General features: G+C 37.7%; 1 protein-coding gene across 1 annotated transcript in view; it reads left to right on the top strand.

Moving 5' to 3' along the window:
* Alms1 (ALMS1 centrosome and basal body associated protein) overlaps window positions 1–21,413 on the top strand; it is a 98,438-nt gene that overhangs the window by 66,176 nt on the left and 10,849 nt on the right. Inside the window, exons 15-17 of the mRNA XM_055617635.1 lie at window positions 661–795; window positions 2,913–3,059; window positions 8,833–9,971. Coding sequence (XP_055473610.1) covers window positions 661–795; window positions 2,913–3,059; window positions 8,833–9,971 — 1,421 coding nt within the window. The remainder of the gene's footprint in view (window positions 1–660; window positions 796–2,912; window positions 3,060–8,832; window positions 9,972–21,413) is intronic.

Below are 21,413 nucleotides of genomic sequence, written 5' to 3'. Positions count from 1 at the left end.
TAAAATATTAAAAATGCCAGAGAATTAGATGAAAAAAAAATAGGACTAAAGTAATAGCAATAAGAAAAAAATTGATTTGAAAGAAAAGAAATTGTGGGTAAACAAAGCCAAGGCTGATTTTTGTGTGTGTGTGTTTCATAATCTGCTAACTTTCTGATTTCATTGTTGAGAAATAGAGATAAAAGAGGATATATGACCAAGGAGGGAAAAAGAGAACATAAAATATTAGACAGGTTTAAGTTATAGCTACACGAGATTTAGAGAATGCTGTGTGTAAGATATAGATGGTGTATTTTTCTTGACATTATGACGTATTAGCTCTGCAATTGATTAAAACTTTGAAAAGGCAAAAGAGCTTCAAGGAGTTGTTTAAATCTATCTACATTTTTATTTTGAAAACATAGTTTGAATTATATTTTTGTAGTTGTATCAGACTAGTAATATTTATTTAAAGTGTTACTTTATTTAAACTGATGTTGTACAGATAGATGTGGCAAACTTTCTAATTCATATTAGTTGTCAAAAACAGAGCCTAAGAGTTTTTTCCCCCTCATTTACAAAGAGCTTGGGGTCTGTATTTGGGGAGGTGGATAGGAGGGCTCCTTGCCTTTTGCTTATTATCTTCTCCTTCTCTCTGGGATCAATGGTGTCCTTATCCAGAGGCCCCGGTTCAAGTGTCTGTAACTGGGGATGAGACTGTCTCGGATAGAAAACAGAAGGAGCTCATCAGTAGAGGGGTTGTGATCAAAATGGCAAGACCTGAAGAAAGAACTTCCCTGCAGAAGGACCCTGCAGGTAGCTAGACTGGATTGTATTGGCTTCCGTTTCCTCTGCTCTCCTAAAAGGCCTGAAGGTCACAGGCAGCAGTGTGCACTCCACTCTCTGTGTGACTCCATTCCCCATCCTGCGATGAGGGGTTGCGAGCGGCTGTTTTGGTTGACTTTGGAATGAATAAAGTTGACATTTTTAAAACTCTTCAAGATATTTCTGGAGAACATTTGACTATAATATACAGAGTAATTTTATTGTCAGAAATAGGCTTAATGGGCCATTTCCCTTTTCAGTAGTTTATTTCAACATCCCTCTGCATGAAATGTATATAAGTCCTGCAAAGTAGATGGGTTTTTTTGTTTTGTTTTGTCTTTTCCTTATTATTTATAGAAATTAGTCCTGCATTTGATGGACAGTTAAATTTCCCCCTAAGTTTTGGTTTTTCGGCATGCAAAGTGTATGTTAATCATTGTCATGTGACTCATTTTGAATATAAACTTTCCCTCAGTCTCTCCTTTTTTATTTTGTTTCTTTTTTATTATTTATTATAATTCCTCCTTTCTTACTTTGCATACAGATACCAAGTCACTATTATGAAACTCTTACCGTGCTTAGACTGTGCCTGTAAGGTCTTGTTTATCAAATTTTGTAGTTGCTTTTAATTGTTTTACACTTACATTTTAGAGAATATTTTAAAAATAAATAGTGGTGGTCCCAGTTGTTGAATTTATTAAACTATGCTGTACATTTTAACTGAGTTAAAGTAGTCTGACATAGATTACCATTGTCATATTAAAACTATTTACTTTTTAGAAATTCAACTTGTTTACTTTGGAACTAATGTGGTTATTACACTTCAATAGGATTATGCTGAAATTGCCTGTAGTAGCATATTTAATTTAGGATTAGCTTTGGTTAAAAACCACCCCAAAATATAACAGGATTTAAAGAAGACAGAGAAACATTTCTGTTTCTATATTGTTGACATTTCTGACCTTCACTCTAGGGAAAGAGAAGGCCTATTGTTTAGGGGAGATTCTCAGAAGTTACACTCCTATTGCATCTTAGATGCCAGCCTGAGTCAAGTGACACATCAAGGTACATTGCCAAGGAGGCCAAGCCTTTATTCTGGTGATGTGCTCAGCTACTATAGTGGAAAAAGAAAATGTGTTAGAGGACCGCTGGTATTTCTGCTACAATTATGAACTAGAGACATATTTTAAAGCAGAAAACACTTCTCTTTTTTACATACTTTTTTTTCTTAAGATTTTAGATTTGTATTTTGGGAAATACTGTAAGATTTTACCACTTTTTTATTGTTGCTAAATGAATGTTACTGAAACCATTTTGATTATTAATCTCCTGATACACTTAAGTCTCCATTGTCCTTGGGAATAAAATCTAAGCACTTTTTTAGCAGTCTTCCAGAATGTTAGGACCAGCTCCAAAATAAGCCGGCTCTAGTTTTCCCCTCTTTTGCTTATAGATGCTGTAATCTGTAGATGTTTGGTGGTTTTCCTGATTCCACTCTTGTGTTGTGCAGCCACCTTTGCTGTTAGTGACTTCTGATTTGTATTTCAAAATGTTTCTCATCTTGAGAGAAGATGAGAACATCCAAGTTAGTTGTCTGGAGTTTTCTATGGTAATGCTTGCTAGAATTACTATTTTCTTTGTTTAAGTGCTTAATATGTCTTCATCTGTCGTGATTTTTTTTTTTTTTTTTACAGCTTTTTAATAGACACTGTGTTTTTAATTGATTTTATTTTGGTATGTGTCTGTACGCTGCTTGAATACCTGGTGCTCATGGAAGTCAGGAGAGGGTGTCAGATTCCCTTGAACTGAAATTGTTTGTGGTTGTGGGCTGGAAACTGAATTCAGGTTCTCTGCAAGAGTAACAAATGGTTGTAACCACTGGGCCATTGTCTCCAGCCCCGATGGTGATTCTCTAGTTCTTTATGGCTTTTGTGTAAATGTGCTTTTTTTTTTTTTTTTTTTTTTTTTACAGTTTTCTAAACAGTGTGGTGCGGATGTTTATGTTTTCCAGCGCCACTTAATGATGTCTTTCATACATTAGATGATTAATTAGAGGTTTTTGGAGTGGATGTCTTGTGTTTATTAATGCATTCATTTTGTTCTCTTAGGTTGCAGTAGTAGCACTGTACAAGTCAGAAAAACTAAAAACCTGCCAGACACTAAATCCACTAAACAGAAGGAAGAGATCCATGTTAAGAGGACCATCTCTCAGGAACGCTGCCTAGAGGATAGATCCTTAGAGATAGATATTTCAGGTAATACAGTGGATATTAGCATGTGTGCCTGAGTGCTAGTGTCTGCATTTCTGCTTCATTCTGACAAAAACAAGACCCTTTTCTGTTTCAGTTGCATCATTTCAATACTGCTTTGTCTGTGTGGATATATGTATGGATTTGTAAAGTAAGCGTTAATTCTGGGGAAATAGATGGAGAAGCAGTACTACATGTGAATACATTCAGTTTTCCATACTCAGTTTAGCCAACTCTGTGCAGAAAACGTTTAAGAAAAAAGTTGTCTTCATTTCTCCTCTCATTACTTTGCACAGATAGCACAGGATAATGTCTACTGGCTTGGCATTTACCTGGTTTCTGGTACCAAAGATAGAAATGCCGATTGCTGCACATGCCAAGGCGCATGCAAGTGTCTCCCTGTTTTGTGAAGCACTCGGGTCTGGGAGAGGCTCAGGAACCAGTGCTACCATACCCTGAGGGGTGACTATACCCCTAAGGCTGATGCTGCTGCAAAGTGTAGTATTGTCTTAGTACTGAAACATGGAAACCTAAAGCTACTCTAGAAGACGGAAAAACAAGGATAACATATATAACAGTTTAGTCAAATTAAATCAATTTATGTTTGTCTTTGGTCCCAATATTATGACAAAAGAGAAGAGCATACTGAACATAAACCATTACTGTTCAGTTGTCAAATTTTACCTGTTAGAAGGTGAGCATTTCCATGTAAGGGAAATGAGCAACAGGGTGAGTCTACTAACACTGTCCTGAAAAGTTTCCATTAGCTACTAACATTTAGAAGTATGAAGTCATTTTTACCAAGGGTGTAACTACTATGCAGTGGGGAAAAGATACTCTTTTCAACTTACAGTATAGAAAAACTGGGTAACCACATTAAAAGAATGAAGTGAAATCATTACATAAAAATTACATCAGGAAGTATTAGATAAACAGAAGACTTGAACTCCTAAAACTAGTGGAAGACATAAAAGAAAAGCTCCAGGAAACTATTTGGTAATCAGTTCTTTGACATGATAGTAGAAGTGTATATGGACAAGTGAAACTGAAGCAAGCAGGAATGGAAATAGATTAGCAACAGAATTGGTAAAATAATCACAGTGCATTTGTCTGTTGAGAGTTAAACCCAGAATGTGTAAGGAACATGTGTGCCTTGAAAACAAAAAAACAATCCTGACTTTAAAATGGACAAGGGATTAAGCATATAGTTCTCCAAAGAAAATACAGACATGACCCAAGAGAATATGAAATGACACTCAGTAACTGAAGACATTCAGTTCAGAACCGCAAGGAATGGACAGCTCACACCATGAGAATGGCCACTGTCAAAGGAAAGCTTTCCAAAGAATTCCAGCTTTTGGGAAAAATAGGGAAAATCTGGAATTTATGCACCACTAGCAGGAATGTAAAATGGTATAGTTGTTCTGGAGAACAATGCTTATTCCTGCAAAATATTAAGAATTATCCTATAAATGCAGCAGTTCCACTTTGGGGCATATATTCAAAAGAATTCAAAGCAAGATCTCAAACTTCCCAAAGGTGTTTATCATAGTTATTCATTATAACCAAGAGGCAGGAGTGATCCAGCTGTCCATCAGATAATTGGATAAGAAAAAAGCACATTATTGGTCAGTAAAGATCTTTCATAGAGTGGTATAGGCCTATAATCTGGAAGCAGAAGCAGGATTACAAATTAGAAACCACTGTGGTCTACATAGTGAATTCAAAGTCATTATGGAGTATATAATTAGACCTTGTCTCAAACAAAATAATAAAAAAGAAAACGTGTTATATATTTAAAGACGGTAATTATGCAGCCTTAATGAGGAAATTGTCATGTGCTACAACATGAAAGAACCTTATAAGGTCATACACTAAGCAGAATAGCCCAACCACCAAGGCACAGTTATTTTTTTTAATTCTACTGATATAAAATATCTCAAGTAGACAAAAATCATAGGAAAAGAGAGTAGAAAGGTGGTTGCCAGCCACATGGTGGTGCACGCCTTTAATCCCAGCACTTGCAGAGGCAGGTGGATCCCTGTGAGTTCGAGGCCAGCCTGGTTTACAAAGTGAGTGCAGGCCAGCCAGGGCTATACAGAGAAACCCTGTCTTGAAAAACCAAACAAACAAACAAAAAAATAGTTGCCAAGTGCTAGGGGTGGGAAGAAGATAACCAGAGAATAGTATTGCCCAAACTGATCTTGACCTTGTTATTTTATGTCTCAGTTTCCTAAGTACCTGGAATTACAGGCTTCTGGCTTATTTTTGTAATAATGTTCTTTTATTATTCTTGTAATAATGTTATTCTTGTAATATTATTCTTGTAAATGTTCTACAAAAGTTTTCAACTTTGATAAAATGTGGATATTCATTTATCATATATAGCACTAGCTATTTAAACATTATTTTCTCATCAGATGATCCTGAATCTTTTACCAAAAATCAACTGACTATAGATGTATAATTTTATTTCAGGACTGTCAATAGTATCTGTTAGTCTATGCTTTGATAGTACCTGTCTGTCTTGATTACTGTTGATAATAAGGTAAGGTAAGGTTTGACCTAGAGATGTGTTAGACCTTCACCTTTGTTTTACTTTTCAGGATCACGTTGTCCCCTCTGGATTCCTTAAAATTGCACATGAATTTTATAATCATTCTGTCAGTTTCTACAAAAGAACAAACTGGGATTCTGATGGGGATTGTATTGGCTCCATAGAGCAATTTAAAGAATGTCACTGTTTGATATTTTCTTTTACTGTATGAATGAGGTGTTTCACACTTATTTAAATATTTAATTTCATAGCAATGCTTTGGAGTTTTCAGAATATGTGTTTTGTGGTTCTTTTATTATATTTTTTGTAAGTGTTTTATTTTTATGCTATTATGATTAGAATTATAGTTTTTAGAATTTGGATATAAAGTGTTGAAGGCACCCTGCTGGTTGAGGTTGTAGTTCTTGTCTAGATAGCCATTCTGATCTAAAGGCAGGACCCTCTTTCCCAGCAGGGTGCCTTCCTCTCTGCCTGACTTCATCTGGAGAGTGTCTTTAGACACAGACTCCCCTAACCACTTTTGATATATGGCCTCTGACACAGCTCCCTGCTAGTTCTCCCTTCCTTGAGCCTATATGATAGTTAGGCACTGCGTTTCCATTCATGTGATAGGAGTATGCTGTGTAATGCAAATCAAGCATCCTTAAAGTGCCTAGTTCCAACCAATTATGTATACCTATTCTTGGAACTCCCCACTCCCCAAGGGGTATATAACCTTTGTTTTCTGGAATTAAAGTTGAATTAGCCATCAGCTGGTTCCCAAGCTGTGTGATCCCAGTGTGTGCTCACCAGCCATTCCAGGCTCGCTTATCGTCCCCTGCCCCTCCTGATTTTGTGGGCTGCTGGGAGACAGCCCCCAGGCAGGAGGACCACAGAATTTAATAATTTTATATTCATTTATAAATCACCATATTTTTATAGAGAACCTAATTTTCTTTCTTTCAGTGGTTGTATATGTTTGAATATATGTATGCATATTGCCGGAGCCCAACAGCAGAGTCAAATGGTTGTTGAGTCGGGAGTGAGGATTAAAATTAATAAACTAACACACAATACACGGGACCTTTCCGAGATGCTCTAATGGAAACTAGACTACCACTTTGCTTTATTTCAGACTGCTTTTAAGCCAGAGTCAAAGCAGCTCAGCACAATGAGTTAAATTCACAAGGAGGTGAAACCTGAGCTGTGATTTTGACAAGCTATCCCACCTGCTGTCACAAACAAAAGGAGATGGACTTGGAAATTCTTTACTAACTCCAGTGAAGGCCTGGTAAAACCAGTCTTTCCGCTGAGATTTAAATATCAAAGCAGCTGCTAGAACAGCGGCTCCCAGCTATATATGCATACACATTACATAAAATTTATATAAACTATAGTCAGACTGGTAATTAGAACCACTTTGATATCAGTTTCTTTTCTATTGCTGTAGTAAAACAACAAGACCAAGTCAACTTACATAAAGAAGGGTTAATTTGGGCTTCTCGTTCCAGAGGGATAGGAGTCCATCATCATCATGGTGATGAAGTGTGGTGTACCAGGCAGGTATGGCAACTGGAGCAGCAAACTAAGAGCTCATATCTTAAAACTGCAAGCATGAAGCTAGAGAGCAAAGTGGGAATGATATAAGGCTTTGAAGCTTCAAAGCCTGCCCCCAAGGGATATGCTTTGCCTAATAAGGCCACACCTTCTAAGCCTCCCAAACAGTGCCTCCATCTGAGGACCAAATATGCAAATGACTGAGCCTCCAGGGGACATTCTCAAAACACTAGAATACATCCACATAGCTATATTTGTTGAATATTTCTTGTTACACGTTTATGTTTGTGCTAGAATTGGTTATTTTATTTTCAGTTTACTTACCGTACATAAAATTCAAATTGTAAACACATTTTTATCTTGAAACCTTGTCTAATCTGTTTTATTAGTATATTGTTTTTATGTATTTCTTGGTGAAGGCTAGAATAGAATTCAGTTAAGGACATTTAAAAGTTAAGGCGACTGTAAGTGATATATATGTGATACCTAGATATGAATCTGGAATTGAGAGAAATCATGGCTTGAAACTTAAGTCTGAGAGTAGATCTGGACAGTGAATGGAGACGTATGATGATCGTCTTGAAAGGGAAAGTAGCTGAGTAGACCATGGGCCATGGGCACATCACTGGTAATAACCAGTGGTGTGGCTAAACTCAAGAGCAATTGGAAGAGAATATTGATTTGGGAAAGAGCCAGAGAACAGGGAAATGGATATTTTCTACTTTAACAGCTTGACAGAGGAATGAGCCAGTACAAGGATTTTGTGAATGTCGCTGCCATGATTTTGAATGGTCCAATAATCAGGGATGAACTTTTAATAGCAGTTCAGAGAAGCACGTTCAGACTAGTTAACTGTGGTATAATATTGCATTCAACAACACCTATTTTGATATGGAATGATGATTGCTCAAAAGTGAGGCTTAAAAACAATTTTTTTTTTTTTTTTTTACTCACTTAACGCTGATGGTGAAATGCCAGTTTTTCCTTTGTTTTTTTTTTTTTTTTTTTAAGCTGGAAATACCCATTTAAGTCTTACTATTAGGATGAAAAGTTTTTACAATAGAGAACACATGTAAAAAGTAGAACAGGTGCTATATACATAAGGCAACTCATTATAGTATAAAGAACTAAAGGGCTGTTTTTGAGGTCACATAGCTTTATCACATGATGACAGTTCACTTCAGATTTTTATTTTATTTTATTTTGAGACAAAGTTGTCTTGGCTGCCCTAGAACTCACTGTGTAGACCAGGCTGGCCTTAAACACACAGAGGTACAGTGCCTTCTGTATTCCCCAATGCTTGGACCACTTTTTTTTAGTCTTTGATACGGAACCACACAGTTAGGCCAGGCTAGCCTTGAACTGGTTGTGTAACAGAGGATGACCTGGAACTCTTGATCCTATTGTCTCAACATTCTGAGTGCTGGGGTTATAAGTGCAGTTTATACCATGCTGGGAATTGAACGCAGGATTTTGCATGCTGAGCAAGCACTCTTTCAGCTGAGGTCCAGCCCCAGCTCTGTTGCACGATGGTGGAGTTTACCCAGAATTCTTAGCTTTTTGACTCCTGCCAGTCTGATTGTTAAGCACATGTTCTATGTCTAAAGGAAAAACAACAGTATTTATAAAGGGAATTGAAATATTTCTAAATTCTTTCAAAATCTTTTTTCTTTTTATTCTTTTTAGACTCTGAGTGTCATTCAGCATTTGAGAATACCACTCACTCTGTCTTCAGATCAGCCAAGTTTTACTTCCATCATCCAGTGCATCTGCCCTACGAGCAAGATCTCTGCCATGAGTCTTCAGGAAGGAGTGTTTTCATGCAGCATTCCTGGAAGGATTTCTTTCACCATCATTCAGAACACAGCTGCCTTCCTCCTTCTGACCCATGTGTGGACAAGACCAAGATGGATTACACCAGAATTAAGAGCCTCAGCATCAATTTGAACTTGGGAGACAATGAAAAGATGCATACTGTCAAGCCTCAGGCCAAAGATCCAAAAGGCAAAAGACAGACAGATGACCAAAAAAAAGATCAGAAGGTCATCCCAGAGCTAACAACACAGTGCACTACAAATTTGAATGAACTCTGGAACAAGTACCAGGAGCGACAGAAGCAGCAGAAACCGCCCGGCGTTTGTGAGAAGAAAGAACTCTCTTTAGTGGAACGACTCGATCGTTTGGCTAAAATGCTTCAGAATCCCATCACACATTCACTCCACACCTCAGAAAGTACACAAGATGAAAGCAGAAGGGACCAAGGAGTGAGGGGGTGGACTGGGAAGAGGCAACAGAAAAGCAAGCAGCAGAGGAAGTGGTGTAAAAGTGAAGAGTGGGGTCAGAATGCAGGTGAACCTAGGAAAAGCAGAGTGCTTTCTCCTTATCCTACTGGGAAATCCAGTCAGATTAAGATTGAGCGGATTAAATTAGATAAGTACATCCTGAGAAAACAGCCAGATTTTAATTATGTAAGCAATACCTCCTCGGATTCTAGACCCTCAGAGGACAGTGAGTTCCTCACAGATAGTCCCAACATTTTTTCCAGCACTACTTCTCCCGTGGACTCGGATGTATTAACCCAAACTGATAGGGATGTGACTTTAAACGAAAGGAGCAGCTCCATATCCACCATTGATACAGCCCGGTTGATACAAGCTTTTGGCCATGAAAGACTGTATTTGTCACCCAGACGTATTAAATTATACAACAGTGTCACTGATCAACAAAGGAGAAACCTTCAGGCGCAGTGCAAGAACAGCAGGATGGCAGTGAACACAGGCTGTCCCCAAATGACTTCTGAGAACCCCAGAAGGAAGCACATCCAGGTACAGCGCTACAAATTCCATCTGGCACTGTGACTGCCTTTTTTGTGGACTTTTTGGTTAATCTCTTCACCACAGGTGGAAAAAAAAGTCATTCGCCCTTTCCTCACTATAACGTTTCTTCCCAGCCGGAAAAGAGTGAGAAAGTGTAGCACAGCGCTATTGTTTGTTGTCATTCTTTCCACCAACACACCAGTCACCCTTTAGATACAGAGCTTTGCACTAGATGTTTTTCAGATCTGTGACGTAAAAGGAAGCCCCTGACATGGCAGCTGCAAGCTTAGCATGGCCTCTGTGTGGCCCAGGGGGGTTGTCTGTTTTTTATTCTTCTGTCCTGAGAGAAGGACAGCTTACCTTTAAACACATGCACTCACACACAAATAATACAGCATGACTTTTTTTGTTAAGTAAATGAAGCACTAAGATGATATAAAAATTGAAAATGGGGTAAGCCAAACATGACTTAAAATAAATAACTAAATGAAGAACTAAGAGATGGAAGGACAAGTTGAAGCCAGAGGGGGATAAATACACTGGGTAGATGTGTTTGCAAGAAATAAGCTACAAGTTTGGTGTTACATGTTCTAGAAGACAAGCTATAATCACGTAACATTATAAAAAACATTATAAAAGCAAGTCAGAATTTCAAAATTACTAGTTATTTCCATTACAAATACTAAGTGAAGTTTCTTCATTGGTCTTCATAAGAAGACATTACAGAGTAACTGCCCTCCAGATCCCTCATGGTACGTGCCACAGCAGGCAGAGGCTCTTAGGGCCACATTTCTTCCATAACAGAGTTGGTAAAGGCAGGTGCTCTACCCAAGAGTGAAATTAGAGCCATGAACTTGGGGGGGGGGGGCATACCTACTATCTCAGCACTCAGGATGCTGAAGCAGGGGGGATCATGAATTTGAGGCCAGCCTCAGCTACCAGTGTAAACCTGTCTCAAAAAAAAAAAAGTAAAATGGAGAGAAGGGCTCTTCAGGGGAAAGATGCTCTATCCACTGGGGTAGGGAAAGTAGAATTTATTTTACACAAGCTTTCAAATTTTCTATTTTTGTATATTTTATATGGTTAGTGAAATAATTTATAAATAAATACCTATTTTGGCAATTTGTGCTCAAAATATTTTGTCAGTAGAGGACTGCATGGCGATGGTTGGTCCAGAGGGAAGGAGATAGGAGATGCTCAGTTTACCATAAGCGGTATTTCTCATGATCAAGCTTGTGATAGATATAAAGTGATAGTGATCACATACGTTAATTGATGGGTTTGTTTTAAGTAAGAAAAAACTGGAGACAACACTGGAAGGAGGAGGGGGAAAGATCCAAGTAGAAGGTTTATATGTAACCACGTAACACAAAGTTTACACTTTTGAGCTGGGCATTGTGGTACATACCTGCATTTGAAGTACTCAGGAAGCTGAGACAGGAAGATTTCTGTGAGTTTGAGGCTGTCCTGAGATACTTAATAAGATCCTGTCTTGAGTCCAGATGATTTTCTTTTTTTCCACTTAAATAATTAAATGACATTTGGCGCTTATCATGATAATCCATATCCTGCCCTCCCCACTAGCCCTTGGCAGCCAGTAATCTGGGGGCTTGCCTGTTCTGGTCATTCCATATAAAGACAACCATATAGTATGTGATTCTTGTCAGGTTCTCCTGCCCCTAAGGACTGAATATGGGACATCATCCTTTCAAGGCAAGTGCTTTACAACTAAGCTGCAGTTCCAGCCTTTTTTCATTTTTTTTTTCAAGGTTTATCTAAGTCAAAGCACAAACAGTAGTTCAGTTTTTCATGTTTGATAATATTCTGTTGTATGTGTATACAATATACTATTTTTTATCTACTTATACATCCAGTGGTAGACACTTGTATACTTTCAACTCTTCAGCCGCTGTGAGCAGGGCTGATCTTGGAATCCCAGTGCAGTTCTTTGAGGTACACTGAAGAGTGGAAATACCAAATCATATGGTGGCAATTCTTCTGTCTTAAGGAACTGCCCACCTGGTAAGACCACAATGGCTGTCCTTTATGCTCCTGCAGGCCTCCTCCTCTGTTGCTATATGACTTCACAGTCTCACCATAACTGTACAAGGGTTTCCATTTCAACACACCCTTGCCAGACCTTTTTTTTTATTTTATTAATGTTATCTACTAGCTGTGCTATTGAGTGTAAGGTGGTTTCTCACTGTGGTTTTGATTTACATTCCTGTAGTGATTAGCCATGTTGAACATTGTTGTATATGCATTTTAGCATTTGTTTATCTTTGGAGAAATGCCTTTTTTTTTTTTTTTTTTTTAAGTCCTTTGACCTTTAGGAACTTAGCTGCTTGGCCTTTTGTACTGGAGTTGTTAGACCTTACTGAGTGTGTGTGTGTATGTATATATATATATATATGTATGTATGTATATATATATAATCATTCTGTAGCTGCCTCTTTTGACAGATAGCAGTTTTAATAGTCCAGCATGTGCTCTCTGTTACCTGTGTTTTAGGGTCATATTCAGGAAATTATTGCCAATTTTGTTGTAAGATTTTTGTCTTTAGCCTGGCTTTTTATATTTAGAAATTCAGTATTTTGAGTTAATTTTGTATATAGTATACAGAAAAGGTCTGCTTTTATTCTTTGGCATGTTCGGGTCTAGTTCTAGCAAGATCATTGGTAGACTGTTTTCCTCATTTGTTCTTTAGCACTATCATTAGAAATCATGTGAGGTTTGTGTGTGTATGTATAAATGGAAAGTTTTCTGTGTGTCTGTGTGCCTGTCTGTCCACATTTGGATACTCTATTCTATTCCATTGGTTTGTTTCCCTTATGCTAGGACCTCAGTTTGGATACAGTATATCTTCATCATAATTTTTAATAGAAAGAATTGCCCTATTTTCAAGATTGTTTTGACCACTGAGTCCTTTAAGAGTATACAGTTGTAAATATTTCATTCTTTCAATGTTATTGTAAGTATAATTGTTTTAATTTCATTTTTGGATTATTTGTTGATGTATAGATACATAGCTAATATTTACATGTTGATCTTGTACCTCTCAGCATTGCTGAAATAATTTGTTAACACTTAATTTTCTTGTAGAGGATATAGACTTTCCTGTCATTTGAGAATAGAGACAGTCGTTCTTCTTTTCAGTTTGGATGGTTTTAACTTTTCTACCTGACTTACTGAGTACTTCCAGTAGAGTGTTAAATGGTAAAAGCAGGTACCCTTGTTCAGGTTCTCAGGAGGAAGACTTTCAGTCTTTCACAGTTGAGAATGTGTTACTGTGGAGTTTTCTCTTGGGACTTTTATTATATTGTGGAAGTTTTACTGGTTTAGATTTTATTTTTATTATAAAAAGATTTTGGTTTTAGTTAAATTTGACATCTATTGATATGATCACCTCCTTCTCCTTGTCTAATAATATGGTATATATTAACTGATAATCACATGTTAAGCCAAACTTGAATTCCTGGTGTAATTTCTATTTTGCCATGTTATGCAATCCTTTTCAAGTGCTGTAGGATTCAGTTTGCTAGACTTTTGAGGAAGACTTTTGGATCTATATTCATATGGCGTGCAGTTTTCTTGTGATGTATTTGCTTCTGTTGTTATCAAGATAATACCAGGTTTGTGGAATGAGTTTGTTATTCTGCTGTGTTTTAATGATCAGTATTAGGATTAATGCTGTGGTTAATGTTAATTCTTTATGTGTTTGAGAGAATTTACCAATGATTACTATAGGTCATGTTTTTTTTTTTTTTTTTTTTTTTTGGAGGAATGTGGTGGGGTTGTTTTTTTTTTGTAATTTATTAATCATAAGATTTTTATTTCTTGAGTCTTTTTTTTCTTGTTTCCTAGTAGATACTATTTTTTAAAGATTTATTTTATGTAGCTTTGTATTCAAAGAAAACTGCCTGTTTCCTGGGATTATAGACCTATGCCACCACACCTGACTATATTTGGGTTGTTCTTTTTTATAATCATACAGAAAAGTAGGACGTTTTAAATTGGAAATATAGTTATGCTGGCTCTTTAATTTACTATGTCAGTTGGCTTTAGGAGTGTTTCTTTAGTTGAGTTGTGTGGGTTTTCTACAAAGCCTAATTGCAAATCTTGTAATAGGTTTGTGATTTGAAAACTTTTTTGCTGTTGTTGTTGTTGTTGTTGTTGAAACAGACACTTTCTGTGGAGCCCTGTCTGCTCTGGAACTCACTGAGTAGACCAGTTTAGCTGGCCTGGAACTCAAGAGCTCTTCCTTCCTCTGCCCACCAAGTGCTGAGATTTAAGGGCGTGTGCCACCACTCTGAGCTTATTCTTACCCTTCTCTGCATTGCTCTCCAGACTGCTGACTTCCCTTTCTGTGTAGCACCTTAACGCTAGCAAAGTCCTTTTACTGTGCGCGTCACGTGTGCACTTCAATGTCCTGTCTGAAAGAGTCAACCCACAGTCACATACAAAAATACCTTTTAGTTTTCTTCTAGTGGGTTTATAACTTTAGCTTTCATCTAGTTTATGTCAGCTTCAGCTACTTTTTAAAGACTTTCATCCACCAAGTATTTGGATGCCCTTGCAAGATGTATTTTCTAATAAGATGACATAAAACTTGTCTGTGGGCTGGTGTTTGTTTTTATTTTATGTGTATAACTTTTGTCTGCACGTAAGTATGTACACCACATGGGTGTGCCTGGTGCTCATGGAAGTCAGCAGAGGCATCAGATCTCCTAGAACTAGAGTTGTAGATGGTTGTGAGTCAACATGCAGGTGCTGGAAATCAACCCCCAATCCTCTGCAAGAACAAAAGGTGCCCTTAACCACTGAGCCATCTCTTCAGTCCCCCACTCCCACAAGAAACTTATTTTTGCATTGATAGGTGAGCAGAGAAAGTGGATTTCCAAGTCTCATTAATTTTCGTTTTCTGCATGAAGGATCATCTGACCTTCCAGTTTTGTCATATGAATCCTCTTAGAAGTGTGGTGACAGAGAAGGATGAGAGAAGAGCAGTGTAGTTTCCATGCCATTTCTATGTTCTCTTTTTCATCATCTTCATCATGTTTTTTAATATGCATGTTTCATTGTGTAATACAAAACTGATCTCAAGTTTATAATCTTCCAACCACAGTTTCCCAAATTTTAGGATTGCAGGTAGACTGTGCCTGGTAGGAAAACAAAATGAAACAAAAAAAAAACTTTAGTGCTAAGGATTTTTGATTGAATTAAATGTACTCATGGCCTCCCTTTAAAAAAAAATTCCCGGTATCCATTCTTATTTCTATCATGTGACTGCCCTTTTGGAAATATATTTTGAGTCACATGGGTTTTTACAAATACTTGTGTGTTTGTAGGGGTGTGTGTGTGTGTGTGTGTGTGTGTGTATACATGTTCATTTCAGTTTGTATAAAAAACTTGCCACTGTTTTGATATTTATGTTCATAATCTCAGAATCCATTGACATCTAATCATAGGTATATCCAATCCAGGTGTCTAATCACTGCATAATAATCTGTGGAGTGTGTGTGCATTTACATGAGCTCTGCTGGACCCTCAGCCCAGCTGTCCAGCATCCAAAACAAGCAGATCCTGTCTCTCTGTGAGTCTTTTTGCATGTATACTGAAAATGGGATTATTGGATCAGGAGACACAAATGCTTATTAATCTCATACAAGAGTACAAAATTTCTTCTTTTAGTCTTTACTCCTCCCTGAATTTTATAAAAATTTCCATTTCTACCTTCTGGCTGGTATTATCTGGTCTTCATTTGAAAATAAGAAATACAGATTTCTATATTATGTAAAGATGTGTGTGTGTTGTATGTGTGTGTGTTTTGTTGTCTTCTTGAGTAAATTCTACTTGTCTTTGAGTGTCTGTCATATCCCCAACACTGTGGGTATGGCACAGTGGCACACTTTTCAAGTCTAAAAAGGCTTTTAAGGGATTTGCTTTATTTTCAACTTTAACACATTGACTTGTACATCCAAACACAGTTCTGATATGGAGTGTGACCAGAGGTGTGAGATGCTCTTTGAGATTTACAAACGCATGAAGAAAGGATGGGAGATTGTGGTACAATCTTGTATTAACAAGCTTGTTTTAAGATAGCTCTGTAGGTTGGGCATGGTCGTGCACACCTTTAATCCAGCACTTGAGAGGCAGAGATAGGTGGATCTCTGAGCTCAAGGCCAGTTTGGTCTACAAAGAGAGTTCCAGGATAGCTGTGCTACACAGAGAAACCCTGTCTTGGGGGGAGGGGGAGAGATATCTCTGTAAAACTCCATTCTCAAAACACAGCATCCATAGTTAATTCCAGACACCTGCAGAATATTTATAAGCAGTTATTGTACATTAGGCAAATGGTAACAAATTTCAAAGTAGCTTTATAAGTAAGCTCATATTTTGTTACTACAACACAGTAAAACTGGGCTGAACCAGTGTAATTTTTAAATTAAATATGAGAGGAAAAAATTGCCTTAGATTTCAAAGTAGTAATGGTATGTCAAAACTTGGCGTTTGTGGCTAAGTCTGTGGTAAGAAGGCACATCCACCATAGGAATCCATTCCCAGGACTGACTAATCAAAAGCAGGTCTTTTAAAAGGACAGTAGTTCCCTCTCTGGCTATTCTTGCCACAGAAGGAAATAATATCTAGACTACTGATAATGGAGACACAAGCACAGACAAAAGAGGCGTTTCTTATATTAATGTACATAAGTGGCTTTGCCTGCATATATGTCTTTGCATCACATGGATGACAAAGATAATCTTTTAAAAGATTATTTTGCATTGTTTTAGGCAGATATATTTAGAAATGGATAATGATTGAGGAAAGTGTAACTGACCATCTACCTAGTTAGCTAATGAAAATTGTATAGCTATCTATAATCTATACCGTACTCCCTCCTGTCTGTAAACATATACCCTCCAGATGTGGAGTTCCCATTCAGCTGGTCTGAGAGAGTGTGCTGTGTTATCTCCAGGTCCACTCTGAGGACTTGGCTTTTTAATGTCTGCTGACACACTGAAGTATGTTTTTAAAATTTTTTAGTTTCAGTCTGGATAGTTGCATGAGCAAAAAATAAATGTATATTGTTTATTTAAAAAATTTTAGTTTCAGATTTGGCATTTATGCTTCTTATGTTGTCTTTTTATTAGCCTCTTTCATTTTTCTCTGAAAATTTTTTTGATTTTTAAACATTAGTTGGACTGTAATTGTGCTGTTATACACATTGTTTTTTTATTCATTCTTGACCAGGAAGCTCTTCCCAACCTCAAGATTATAAACACAGACTTCCTACTTTAAAAACATGTAGGAATAGGGAAGCAGTACATTTAAACTGTTAATGTGCATACAGTTTATTTTATGCATATTTCTAAATAGTCAATTATCAATAGATATCTCTTAATAAGTAATATAAAGTTACCAAGAAAATCTGGTGTCCTTTTGTTAAGCTAGACTGTCAATCATTAAGACTTAATAATTGAGTAGCATATGGTTCTTTTGAAATTTTAATACAAAAAAAATGGAAATGAGGGGACGTGATCACAATGGGAAGATCTGAAGAGGACATTAACTCTGACTGAAGTATGAAGTTTTATTTCCTAAATCTAAGGTTGCGTCAGAGTCTCCAAGTAAACCTAATGGATGAGGTGCAGCTGCTGTATCAGTAAAAATGTCCGGTCACCTTGAGTGAGCATGATCCCTGGCAATATTTAGACCCAGAGGGGAAAGTATTTAAGGGAGTACAAATTTGAAAAGGCTACTTTGAGACTGTAGTGTTTTCAGCGTGATAGAAAACCTTTGGAATTCCTGCTCTCCTGCTCTGCCACTCTGCATGGCCGTCATGACCACAGGTAGACATACCCCACTTGTTGATGGAGGAGTTCAGTGCTCGGTTCACTGTTGCCGTGCTTCTGGGAAGCTTTCCTGCCCTCAACCCTGATGACCTCCATAGCATGTTAACCATCATGGTAGCTACAGCTTGAATGTTGATGTCACCCTCAGCTGTTCTCCTGTCGTCAGTCTTCACTCATGGATACCAGAGAAAACAAAAACCCAAGAACTTACTCAGATACAATGGTGAAGTTTTACACACACACATACGCTCACATGCTCACACACTCTCATTGGTTTTGAAATAATAGTGTCTTTCTGAATAGCCCTAGCTGTCTAAAACTCACCATGTAGACCTGCCTGGCCTCAAATTTACAGAGATCTGGCTGCTAAGTGCTAGGATTAAAGGTGTGCTCTACCACACCTGGTATTTTTCATAATTTCTTCATCTGTTGAAATTAGACCCTAAACCTTTGTAACTTTTGTCTCTAGGCACATAATTATGTCACCCTTAATGGACCAGTAAATTTTATTAGACTGTAATTATCAGTTGATCTGGACATTTCTAAAAACCTTTTAACAAGAAAAGCTGTTATCTAGTGACATGAAGTCCCTCTTGTTTTGACTGACTTACTATAGTGTATTTCTGGCATTACCATCAATCCATTCCTCAGAAGGAGAAACCTTTCAGGTGCCTAGCTGACTGAAGGCTATTGATACTAAACTTCCTGCATCATAACAAATGTGCTCTCCCAAAGCTTAATTTTTATATTAAGAGTAATTCTCTCATTTTGTATAGAGCCTCATGTAGCCCAGGCTGCCCTTTAACTTGCTGTGTACCCAAAGATGACTTTGAACTCCTGATTCTTTTGCTTCTACATCCCAAGTGCTGGAATACAGGTATACTCCATCACACCAGCCAGTTAGGTTGTCTGTTTATTGACTGGTATGAGTAATTAAAAAAAAAAAACATTAGAAGTAATTTTAGAACTTTTAAAAGGCTTAAAGAAGCTAAGGGGCTTAGTGACAAATGCCTGTAATCCCAGCACTTGGGAGGCTTGGATAGGCAGACGAGAAACTCAGTGCACAGCAAGTTAAAGGCCAGCCTGGGCTGCATGAGATGGTGTCTCCGTAAATACATAGTTAATTTAAAGGCTGCCTTTCAGGATCTTTCTGATGTCTAATCAATAAATGTGGGAATGGTTCTTATCTAGTACTTTTTAAACATAAAAGGAACTACAAAAGTCTAGAAACACTCCTGAAATGGCGGCATTTTTTTCGCTGTGTAAAGCCAGGCATCAGCAGGTGAGTTTGCTCTCATGATAAACATTAGGAAGAAGCAGCCAGCTAAAATATGTCTTCTTCTAAGATGGCTCACAACAGAAAGTTTACACCATGGTAGCTGGTATCATTTAACTTGGAAATACTTAAATCTCCATGTGGAACTCCATTTTGGAAAACAGCCAATCCACACATACCTGGAGGTTGATCAGGTGCCTATAGTCGTCTGTAGGCAAAGGGATGTGGTCTGTTGCAGGCCAGCAGCATCTGTCAGTGAAATTTTTAAAATGTATCCCATGGTGGATCCCAAAACCAGCTGGACAAGTGCAGGTCTTTGCATGGTGTTTTGGAACCTGGGTAGAAGTCAGCGTTCCTGCAGCGTTGCTTGACTGGCCACGCGCCTTGGGCTTTGCTCTAGGGAGTGAAGCGCATGCCACCCAGTGCCATAGCACACATTCTTTTTTCTTTTTTTCTTTTCATAGTTCTAGGGTTTCTTTTAAAAACAAACCTTTCAATACTAAAGTCTGGCCTCGAAGGACAATTACTTTTAAAAGACTGATATTTTATTTTTACGTGATATGCGCTAGAAATACAGTCCAGAATAAACATTATTTTTGTTAATAAACTTAGAAGAGCCATCATGAGGTTATCTTAGGAAATTTCCTTCCACTCTTAAGTTCATGTTCATTATTTTTATGACCAAACACTGCACTGTATTGAATGCCACGTTTTATTTAACATTCAGCTTATAGATATTGGTTTTCTACTTTTTGCCTATTTTCAACAAAGCTGTATGAGCATGTACATGTTTTTAATGTGTTGGCCTGTTTCCCTTTCTCTTGAGATTATACCTAGGGGTGGAATTGTTGATCTGATGAACTGCCAGACTTTCAAGTGCCTTTACCAGTTCACATTCCCATAAGCAGTGTAAATGTTTCTCAGCATTCCAAGTTCCTATTTGTTTTGTTTCATTTGAATTTTAACCACCATAGAGGGTCAAATAAATACATTTTGTTGGGAAGAATAAATGTAAATGTGGGGTTTCCCTGACTTTTTGCATTTACAGCTGGTCTTTGGAACTGGATCTTGGAAATGCAGGAGGCATTTGGTCCTATCCATTGCTGTCATACCTGGAATGAAGCAGGTCATACCAGCCTTTGCATCAACAGCTCCTCTGCACCATCTCCTTAAAGGGCAGACCAATACATGTCTTACACTCTTAATTATCAATGGTTTTTACTATTAAGATTGCAAATCCACTTGCTTTGGGAATTGTGGCATGGGAAATAGGTCTAGCTTTCTCCTGCATAGCTCCCTGATCACAAGGGTTTTCCTTTAGGTGTCCACTGTAACCATTTCTCACAGATCTGTGTGGAAGAACTTTTCACTTCCATTTCCAAGTACAGCAGCTTTCTTGGGGATACATTTGTGGCTATCCTACTTTAAAACTTGGACCTTTGAACTAAGCATGTTGATGAAATCAGTTTATCACTTTTATAGGGCTAAAACATTCCTTCAACCTAAACTCATTACATCTTTATTGCCACACTCACCGCTTCAAGCCTTTGTTTTGTTGATTCTCTCTTGAAGTGGTAATACAGCCCAATGAAACATTAGGAATAATGTAGCTTGGAATAATGTAGCATTTGATGAGTGTCCTACCTACTCTCGTTCCCAGGCATCAACTCACCAGAGGCAGCTAGTGTTGTTTCTACTGCAAATGAGTTGTGCAGTCATCAGCATACCCACTTTTAGACTATTTCTATCACTCTAGAAAGCTCCTTGGTTTTGTTTACGATTTTTCCTTAGTCCCAGCTTCAGGGACCCTTACCTGCCCATTCTGCAACAGTTTACATAGTCACTGACGATGCAGCTTCTGCATTGAGTTGCTTGCTTTCGTGTGATGTTTTCAAGGTTTACTATGCTATCAATGATTTCTCCTTCTGAGTAGTGGTTTTTGCTTTTGTTTTTTTTTAAGCACATCAGATCTGTTAGTGAACATTTAGATTGCTTTTAGTTATCGGAATACAACTATGACCGTTTATTGGGAAGTTTTATGTAAGCATTTCTTTTAGATGTAAAATAGTTTGTGATAAATTTTTAATGTTTTAAGAAAATGCTTGTGTTTTTTCTTTTTGGTTTTTCAAGACAGGTTTTCTCTGTGTAGCCCTGGCTGTCCTGGAACTTGATCTCTAGACCAGGCTGGCCTTGAACTCAGAGATCTGCATGCCTCTGCCTCTCTGGAATCAAATGTGTGTGTCACCACTGGCCAGCCCTTTTTGGTATTGTTTGCGTGTGTGTGTGTGTGTGTGTGTGTGTGTGTGTGTGTGTGTGTGTGTG

The sequence above is a fragment of the Psammomys obesus genome, unplaced genomic scaffold, assembly GCF_907164565.1.
Source record: "Psammomys obesus unplaced genomic scaffold, mPsaObe1.curated_primary_1811, whole genome shotgun sequence".
Classification (NCBI taxonomy): domain Eukaryota; kingdom Metazoa; phylum Chordata; class Mammalia; order Rodentia; family Muridae; genus Psammomys; species Psammomys obesus.
This window is presented reverse-complemented; position numbering and strand designations above follow the sequence as displayed.